Below are 10,888 nucleotides of genomic sequence, written 5' to 3'. Positions count from 1 at the left end.
TTATGAGATTTGCTGAACTATGGACAGAAGATAGGAAGGCTGGTAAAGCGACACTGGAAATTTTGCGAATCCCCAAACCACCATAACGGATTGGTAATGATGCTTGGGTCCACGATTGCTCGTTCAGCTGTATATTAAGAAGCGATTCTAAGCTAATTTTGATTACGTCGTCTACTTGTGTCAAAAGATCTGGGTGATTCCAAAAGGAGCAGCAACGGAGCACATACGTAAATTTTGGGACAAAAAGACAGTTTTTTAAGATGCAAAGTGCATAATGCGGACTAATTTCAAGGAGACGATCAGCAGAATTTTTAAATTTATTAATAGAATTATTAATATATTCAAAAATAGATTCATCAAAAATTGGAGAACCTAAAAGGTAAAGGGAATTACTATTAACTATTTTAATATTTGGAGCCAAAATCTGAAATTTTTGTTTTACTGTATTTAAATTTAAGTCGCAGTTATTTATGAACAGTTCGCATTTGCTGAGATTTAGCTGCAAACCAATGGCTTCAAATTTAGATTTTATTAAAAATAGGTCCGAAAAAACAGTGTCCACATCACCTCCTAGTGTGCCGTCGTCCAAATACCAAACGTTGAAATTAGAATTTAAATTTTTGATTATTTTATTTATTGCCAAACTAAAAATTGCAGGCCCAAGGGGATCACCCTGTTGACAACCTACTTCTGAGGACAGTTCATTTGAACGATATAACAATTTTGTTGGATCAGCGTAACTGAGAAGAAGATAATTATATATTTCCGGAATATGTTGTTTTACTTCCGTCAACAGGGTATCCCTATTAACTGAATTAAAAGCATTTTTTACATCAATTTTTAGCAACACGTCTGGCTTTCCGTAAGTTAGGAAAGAGCGTAGGGCATGGACGGCTGCCTCACACCCTCCTTTTACACCGAAACCTAACTGTACGGGTTCAAATTCTGAATTTAATTTTGGTAAAATATGTCGAACAGCAATTTTTGAAGCCAGACGTCTTAGTGTTGAACCAACAGCAATTGGTCTCACGCCTCCATCCTTTTTTGTGAGGGCAATGAGGTTCGCGCCGAAAAGAATGGGAACAATTTCTGCATTGATTTTACCTGAATACATAAAATTTATTAATTTTGTTAACGAATTTACTAGTTGCTCGCCTGCATCACCCACAGAATGCGATGTTAAGTCTTTTAAATGTTGGGGTGTTATCCCATCCAATCCTGATGCCGAACCAGGTTTAAATGATAAAATGGCATAATTAACATCTTTATTTTGAATGTGTAGGCATGCTTGACCTGCTGTTGGTGGGTCGAGAAAATATGGGTTTATTGGAGCTGAGGGATGTTTTGTCCGTAAAGCCTGAAGGGTGTCAGGGGTATCTGGTGATAGCACGTCGTTGGAGAACAAAAGGCGAGCGGCACCTTTAAGATCTCCGTCACAAATTTTGTTTTCTATAAGTTTGTTGCGATTACGAGGGGCATCATGCTTGATTAAAGGTGCAAGAGAAGGCAAGGAGCTTACGTCACAGTTATTTTTAATTTTTTGTGTCAATGATAAATTCTGTTCATCAGTTTTTATTGTATGTAGTGTGCTGTATGTAAATAAAAATAGGTTCTGCCAGTCTTGAGTACAATTGTTGATGTAACATTTCTTGATTAATTTTGTCAAATGTGTGGCAACAGTTATTCGTGCTCCTCGAGGGATTCTTTTAACTATTGGTATACTATTTTTTAAATGGCTAAGATATGTATGAAAAGGACTTGGATCGTTGGCTACATAAGTGGGCGCACTCGCAATAATGGGATAGGTTTTAGAGATTGAACAGGTTTGACTAAGGCATTTCTTGTGTGTTTTGGTAATGTGAATTTTGAGGCCTTTTAATGATTTAAATGACTTATTGCACTGTGTACATGTATGGGTTGTGTTCGACGTGCCATCATATCTCAGAGTTGTGTTGTGTGTGTTGTGTTTTACTTCTTACTAAAGCCATTCTTAAGATAATTGACAAAAATAACACAAAAAAAAAACACGTGACAAAGTACAAACAGAAACAAGGAGAATTCTGAATTCAAATTGGATAGAATATAAAATCAAGAAATCAAATTTTTTTGAAGATGCTTTTTGTCGTGTCCTTGTAAAGGATAAAATTTAAATCAATAATGTTATTACGGCAAGTAATTACAGTTTAACTCTTGTAAGGCAACAATTGGACAAGAGAAATAAGGATAATTCGATGATCAAAGCACGACAGACGCAGGTGATCTAGGGCTACCCTTAGTTTTGATATTTATGGCTATTTTCGCCTTTTAACAATATAGTATTTTCTTGCCTTTTAAAATGTGTATGCATTTAACGAACGCTACATACATATTAAGGTATAGGTATGACGCTGATGTAAATAAAAATATTGTTATATAAAAATATTTGCATTAGAAAAAAGGTAATTTAACTTAATTTAATATTTAAATATTAAGTTAAAGTTAACTTAATATTTAAATATTAAATTAAGTTTGTATTTAAATTATTAATTGTTGTTTAAGTTTGTTGTAATACAAATCAATAAATACATTTGATTGCATTATTATATGATAAAATACACATTACATAATTAATTCAAATGTATTAGACAAAGATGATGTTCCTAATTAAGTTAACGATTAATTTCTAAATCAAATGATTTTATCTCTCATGAGAGATGGTCTTATGAGTGATTTCGTATGAAGGAAGCTTATTGTGCTCGCATGACCTCGAATAGATATTTTAAGAACTGTCAAGTGACAAGGAAAATTCTCAGGTTGTGTCTTTTAATTTTTTATTACTATACGTATACAACCGACTTAACAGATAATTATGTAAGAAATAATATCTATTCCCCATGTCACTGTTTTATATAGAGAAGATTTAGAAGTTTACGCCTGACGCAAACTGTTACTGTCCTTTCCGTCCAACTCAAATCACATACCGTCAGCATGTCTATTTTTGAACATATCGGCATTTGTCATAATCTAAAGCCAATATGGTAACCCTACAGTCGCCCGCAGAGTCCGACATTAATAACTGCGCGGCGACCGAGTTATTAATTAACTCAAGGGTTTGTGCTCACCTCCCCCCATCTCCCACTCTCCAACATCCCACTTACGGGCCATCCCCTCTTTTTATTACAATGTCTGTTAGGTAATTGGTTATCTACATGCGAAAAGCTTTTATTTGCATTTCAATTTGCCTAAATTATTCTTTATTAAGATTTTGTCTAGTCTACATAGGTAGAGAAAAGGACATTTGAGAAAGATGAATAAACAACAATCTATATGACTACTAAAATCGAATAACGCGTTTAAATTTTATAAGTTTTTACACGTGTGGCAATAACTAGTAGATCAATCATATGTATTCTTGGGTAGTAACTTGTAAGACTTTCTGTCTGTTTAAAGAACTGCAACGTAAAATGAACGCTACAATCAAGAAAAGACGGGGAAGAACGTTTCTTTAAACATATTTTTATGTCAATAGAAGCAAATCTAAGGATGAAGATGAAGGATGCATATCCTTCTGTGTCTTAGCTTATAAGCATTATATAGCTACGAAAGCGTTGATTTGACCGCTCGTTAATCTCGCCAAAAAATATAATATAACTACTCCATTAGATAAACAAATATTAAATTTAATGTATTTAATCAAGTTCTAATGTCCACAACATTGGGAATAACCAAACCAAACTCCTGGGCCAATAGCGTCCCCTCATAGGGCCGGAGAGGTGGGGTAAGGGGGTACACCAATCAATGTCGATTAATTGGCGCTTTAATGCTGCCTCATTCAACAATTACTGAGCTCGCCGTCAACTGACAGGTCGCTAGGGACATCAAAACGTTCATATTAGATAGTATGTATTTTTATAGAGCAAAGGACAAATGGGCAAGAGGCATGGACCGAGTTATATAGGAGGACATAGCCAGATGGCATGCAAATGCGTTACGGGTCTTTTCAGAATTGGTACGCTCTTTTCTTGTAGGACTTTTGTTGAATTGTTTCGCTAATACTTCAATGAGTAGGTTAGGTTCTACACAGTGCGAAACAAAATTTGTCATAAAAATACTCAGTTGTTGAAGGATACATAGTTTTTTTCTATTCAGGATTTCGTGATTTCGCCAAAGTAAATTTGTTTTTTACTAAATTGACATATGTACTTCTAGTAGGCGTCTGACAGACAGAACCCATGAATGAGCTGGTGCTTTCCTCGCTCGACGAATAAGTATCGCAATATAGCGAGGAATAAAGCGTTAAAGGTTCACCGCCACAGGAACCAAAGTTTTTAAATTTGTTTTTATTTTAAGTTATTTTTGTAATAGTATACTGTGTTATATAACTGTAAATAGTCAGTGCAAACAAATTAATTAGTTAGAAATTCATGTTCAGTTCAAGCACCTACACAGTGTATTCACCTACCTGCTCTTTACTATTTTAATAAGTAATATACCTTTTATGTATAAAGAAAATTGAGTGTGCCCATGGGCGGCGGTATCACTTAACATCAGGTGAGCCTCCTGCCCGTTTGCCCCCTGTTCTATAAAAAAAAAACAAATATATAGGTAAGAATATAGCTACATTTAACAAAAGCAAGCAGATAAAACTACAGAATGTTTAAATGAATCACCGATCAGTGGTACTAAAGGAACGAAGTTAAGTAAAATACCTAAATTTAACAAATTAAATGGCCACACGAACCAAACTTTTAAAATTTGATTTAATTTTCTAAAGGAAAGAAGTTAAGTAAAATACCTAAATATAACAAATTAAATGGCCACACGAACCAAACTTTTAAAATTTATTTCAATTTCATATTTATCATTAATTATTATTCATATGTAGATTAAGAACATTGTAAAAATACTGCATGAAAGAAATTAATGTTTTATTAAATTTACCAAATTATAATACAATTAATTTGGATGTTGAGATGTTTTATTGTAAGAGTTAATGAAAGTCCTATCTATCAAGATGAATAAAATGATTCAAACAACGAAATAAATTTGTATTTGTACCTTAGAATGTTTCTATTTCTACAAATTATATTCATAATAGTTAGCAGCCCTGTGTCGAGTGGTGTCCAATCTGTGACGTCATGTGCGTACAGTATCGGCCCGCTAAAATTATTACATACTCATTAACTCCACAATTATCAATATTAAACGTTAACTTTGTTAACATTATTTTGTACGCAAATTCAAAATAAATTCGTATTTCCTGCAATTTTCTTACCCATACTGTAAGGCGTTTATACCCTCATGTATTCCTGAAACTAGTGGCTATGGCTTTCCAACAAATAGAAGTACTCGGAACAGTAGAGTTGCTCCACGAAGGCTGCTAAGCACCCAGGAAATTTCTGAGCTTCAACATGGAGCTAGGCTGACTTAATTAGCCAGGATTTTATGATCAACGGATGAAATAGGCGTCTAAGTGCGGAAGCTATGTTGTAGTATATGTATCATACCTCGTTGAATCGTGATCAATTAATTCATAACATAAGCTCAATATATAAATTACCTAATCACGATTAAGAAGCGCTTGCTTGCACCCTTACACAAGTACACCTACCCTATCCCAACTAAGTCTCGTGGGGTTGATTTTCAATTGTGTTATTCGCGTAAACCTTTTCCAGAGTTGACTTTGTTAGCAAACTGATGTCTGATGATGACGTCGGGAGATGTTTCCGGGGCCTGGCGTTTTTGTCCTGAAGTACAAAACTGCAATGTGTTATATTCCTGACATCGACTCATCTGTGTGGTAACCGAGATTGGCCAGTCTTGTAATGTACACGGGACATATAGCACTATTAAATGTTGTGCAACATTATAAAGAATCTTTGAAACTGAATTGAGTCTTGTAAAGACAATTTAGTTGGTAAGAATTTTTTTTAGAGTAGGGCTAAGAAACATAATAGAAAAACAATTACAAAATCCTTGCCTATGTTTACAATAGTAACGTGACTATAAGAATTGTATTATTTCACTATACACATGGTAATTTTGGGGAACAACATTGTAATAATAATAACGGCAATCCTGAATAAATAATTCTAATGCTTTTCAATTGAATCCATTTGAAAAATTGAAAAACCGTGCAAATAATTAATAAGCTTCGCGTGAAAGTAATCAATGGAGAATGTTCAAATAATCATCGCAATCATTTTTATGCACTTTATTCTGTGTCTCATGTTATAGGACTACGCGATGAAGTGTTTCTATTCTATGTTTTAATTGCTGTTATTGGTCTTTGGTTGGAATACAGACCCTTTTAAAGGCCTCTAGCGCGATGAACACAAGGCGATAGACGTAATCATAAGGCTATTTATTTTTAAATGTTGTTTGTATTTTTTGGTTGGAATAGAGTTCCCTTTCATGGTAAAGGCCTCTTCAGCTTTTATCGTGTGTCTTTCCCCTGACTACCAGCAAACTCTCTTATTGATATTCCCTCCTGGTCCCTTCTATTTCATCTTCTCCAAAAATCATCTTTTGTCACTGTAACTTAAGGTATACCCAACCCACTACCAAATCAAATTGTTATGTAAATAATATTAAATAACTAATTTAGTGTGTAACAAAACTGCTATCCTTGTAAAAATTGGACTAAATAAAAAAAAATTGTTTTAAGAAAAATCGGGAATGCTTCATTTTGGCTAATCTCACGTGAACTAAAGTTCCTAGCTATTTAAAGAATCTTGTTCCTATATAAAGTTCTGGTCGAATTTGATAAGTGTAATTTTTATATATAACTGCGATGCTGGCATGTTAATAATTAGTACCTATGCTCTTTTCTTGAAGGATCATGAAACAGGAAGATCGTCTGGTCAAGCTATATACCTATTACCGATGGAAAAAAACTGAAAAAACCGCGTTTTTTTCCATTTTCTGCAACTTAGAACATACACAATTACGAGAGATTGTACCTACTGGCAATAAGTGTCTACGTGAGCAGATTTTAATCTAAGCATACTAAGTGATTTATTCCATTAGTAGGGTATTGATAATTATCATTTTTATAAACTACTTTAACTTGCTTATTACCAAGATCTTAAAATTATAAAAGGTAAGATAATCTGTATAGATATAACGCTATAACGTGCATGAAAGTTTTACAAAGTAAAATCCACTTTGAAAGACTTTAAAAAATTCGCTAACTTAATAAAAACATAATCTCCGAAAACAATTTCACTTGTAATAAAGTTAATAGAATTTTGTCAAGCAATTTGTTCAGTAACCAGTCCTAAGATAACGAGCTACTAATGACGCGGACAATTAAAAAAATAAAACCCGTCAAAAGCTAATGTTATTTCGTAGCAACTAGTCGAAGTCAACCCTCACGCGCCCGCGACAAAAGAAACGCCAACAAAAGATCGACTTACACAAAAAAATCTGCGCACCTGATTGGCTGATCACGACGTGACGTCACGCCGGCCCCGCCCCCTAGCAACCGTCGCTACACTGAGATGAGCGAGAGAGGAACCAGCCAACTTCACCGTGAGACAGCGACAACGACGGCTGTTTGCATGCGACTCCAAAGCGGCCTATTGACATTACAAACTTTATACAAAATTAATCTTTATTTACAAGTAATTAAGTTTAAATTTGTAAATACAACATTGATGAAAGGTTGTATTGAAACGGTGATTGTGAGCTGTTATTGTTGGGTTACCGGTTAACCGATTTGGTTAAATTGGTGTGCTAACAGACAGTTGTCCGGGTGTTTGCTCGCTCGCACTTGACCGCTGCTTCACTCATTAGTTAATACTAAAGCTGCAATAAAACGCATGCATACACTTTAATGTAGATTTAATACTTCTAAACAAGATATTGTTAGAAAATTGAAGAAATCATATTGCATTTAAACCACGCTAAAATTTCTTATGAATCGTCTATTTATTTCTCAAAACTATTATTATTTTTGCTAGTACATATAATGTAGTTTCTCTGCAAAATCTAAGGTTTCACCACCTACACAAGTCAATTACACAAATAAAACTTGTAAAGAGTGCTTTATTGTCGTGGCGCAAACTAATCCTACAAACATTTCAAAGAGCTAACACTTCTCACAATCGACCCAATCAGACGAAAACACTATTGAACGATTCAGTACCGCGAGGAACGAAGGGGAAAATGCTAATACTCTTCGTGCTTTCCCAAACAAAATCACTTCGCGACCCCAAAATTCGCACTTTCAATGGGCAATTTCGCCCCCGAGCCCAAACTCCGCCCCTTTCTCAACCCCGAGCGGCCGCAGACGCGCGCGCTCAGTCACGCTCCCGCAGCCGCGCATAATGGATGTGCCGGAAGACCGTTTCTACGGCTCCCACACGCCGGACCGCTCCGACACCAACAGCCCGCGGTCTCACATGAGTAGTCCAAATTCCACCTCTTCCATTAATGTTACGGATCAGTCGTTAGCGATGTCACAGCATCAGCAGAACTTGGAGACGTTAAATCGTATGGGAATGTTCTTTCACGCGCAACAGATGCATCTTAACCAGAGTTTCGACGCCGTGAAATCTAGGTTAGGCTTGACTCAAGTGCCTAGTGTTAGTCAGGGCCCGCGGCATACGATAGACGCAATTCTGGGGCTAAATGGGACGAGACAGAGAGTGAGTGAGTTTGAACAGAGACGGGAGGACAGAGATAGAGAGTGTGAAGCCGTACCAGTATCGCCCGGAGCTATTGAAAGTGCTGGTGAGTGTTGACCACTATAAGTATAGTTTAAGGAAGCCAGAAATTTTTATTACAATATAAATTTGACTGCCAAGTAGGATTAATAAAATTAATTAAAAAAAAACAGACTTCATATTTAAACCTTCATTTTACAAACTTGAATATTGTATGGGACTTATTATTAGCATAATGAAGGTTTTTGATATATAAATGATTTATTCATGTACAGTTTGTTGAATTCAGTAAACTATATATGTATCTATTTTTAAAATAAACTACTATGTTGGTTAAAGTTTTTCTATGAGTTAGTATTTTGATGTATTTAAATAATATATATCTGTATCAGAAGCCGTGATTAACTGTTTTATACTAAATATTAAAATAGATTTTCTTATGCGCCGCGCCTATTTAACGCCGTCGGTATGAAATGATAATAGAAATTTTAGAAAGTAATATACATATTAAAATTTATTATAAACAACCAACCAAAATTATAAACAAATGAGTATAACCAGCGAAATATTGAAAATTAATTTTCAAGTGACATTCAGACAAGTTTTTTTTTAATTAGTATTTGTGTGTTTTTCTGTATCAAAGATATATCTTTAAAATAATTATGTACTTTAAACGTATCCTAAAGTGATTGTTAATATATTCCTATTATTATTTACTTACTTTGCGTTATATAAGACCCGTACCTAATAAATACACACGTGCAATTTAACGTTTTACAAATGAGCCTACAACAAAAGTCAGCTACTATAGGACATACCCATGTTGGGTGTGTTGCTAGCCTTTCAAAAGTTTTTTTAAAGGTTCAAAATTAAACACTTGTGATGTAGGTAATTGATTGTTTGCGATAAATAGTCCAATACGTCAACCTAAAAAGATAGACATGCCGTCGCAGTTAACGCAACACAACGAGCCTTCTTAATTTTGTAACATATTATTGATCCACTCCTACCGATTGTGAGTGTACTAATAGATAAAGTCTTCCTCGATAACTGAACTATCCAATACAAATTGTCTAGTCAGATGAAACGTTCATGGGATTAACGCCATTATCCAAACAAACAAATAAATTCTTTAGATAGTATTTTTAATAGATAAGAATAAACGCGTAAAAAATGTCAGCCATAAAAAGCAGTTACTGCAGCCAATCGACACACTGGCTGCGTGGCTGGTATTTCGGAAAGAGAAAGTTATCCTTTTAAATAATTAAATGTGGTATATCCCAAACCTTCAACGGAAGCCGATTCTAGAATATAATAATATATAGAAAGAATAGAAGAATAGAAAGTACTCTAGAGTATACTTTAAAGAAAATTCCTAGTGAAACGGACCATGGAAAACTTCAAACCATCAGGGTGGTGCGAATTAAATGTAGAAGCATTACGGCCTGTGCGGTGATGAATCGAGTCAGCAGGGACCAACAGCATCAATTCTACAGCACACTCGCTATAATATACCTACTTTGTAAGATATGCAATGTCTCCGCGTAAAGAGTGAGAAAATTAAGGCGATCAATAATTATTTATTTTTATACAATTATGGTTTAAGGTCGGATATTAAAATTATTAGTTACATAAATTTCATCAAAATTAAGGTTTAATGTTTACTCTAGGATTACGTATTAACATAGCATATAAAATTTAGTTTAAAAAATTATTGTCAGAAGTGGGATTCGAACCCACGCCCTCAGAGAGGACCAGAACAGCTCAGACCTACATAGTAGGCAAGGTATTCCTTGAGTCTGGCGCCTTAGACCGCTCGGCCATCCTGACAGATAGAGATGTGACTGAATTATAGGAATAAATTTAGTTTTACACAAATTAATACTCAAATAATTGAAGGTCTTTACATAAAGTAAATAGTAATGAAATAATAAATAAGTTTAATATAAAATTAAGTTAAACATAATATAAATTGAGTATAACTATACTCAATTTACTTATCACTTTATTAACTAACTAGTTGAAATTATATTATTAATAGGTTCAGAAATACTTAAATATAAAAGTAAAATGTTTACAGAATTACGCTTATTAACTTGGAACAATCAAAAAACAAAACAATTTTTTTTATCATATCTCTTGCCAACCTTGCTGTGAAAATGTATTTCTTACATAAAACCAAATTCACCTATTTTAATTTTGATAACCTTACTTTTTAGTGAATTTTTAATTTAAAAAAT

The 10,888-nt window shown here is 34.3% G+C and overlaps 1 protein-coding gene and 1 non-coding gene across 2 annotated transcripts in view; one reads left to right on the top strand and one right to left on the bottom strand.

The window, feature by feature from the left end:
- The first annotated feature begins 8,309 nt into the window (after nt 1–8,309).
- LOC110992753 (retinal homeobox protein Rx1-like) overlaps nt 8,310–10,888 on the top strand; it is a 29,371-nt gene continuing 26,792 nt past the window's right edge. The window contains exon 1 of the mRNA XM_045629033.1: nt 8,310–8,715. Coding sequence (XP_045484989.1) covers nt 8,310–8,715 — 406 coding nt within the window. The remainder of the gene's footprint in view (nt 8,716–10,888) is intronic.
- On the bottom strand, nt 10,364–10,478 carry Trnal-caa. Its single transcript has 2 exons — nt 10,441–10,478; nt 10,364–10,408 (listed from the first exon to the last, which is right to left on the bottom strand). It is a non-coding gene; the product is annotated as a tRNA-Leu (tRNA).

Source organism: Pieris rapae, chromosome 7 (assembly GCF_905147795.1).
Source record: "Pieris rapae chromosome 7, ilPieRapa1.1, whole genome shotgun sequence".
Classification (NCBI taxonomy): domain Eukaryota; kingdom Metazoa; phylum Arthropoda; class Insecta; order Lepidoptera; family Pieridae; genus Pieris; species Pieris rapae.
The sequence above is the reverse complement of the archived record's forward strand: the minus strand, read 5'-3'. Positions and strand labels throughout refer to the sequence as shown.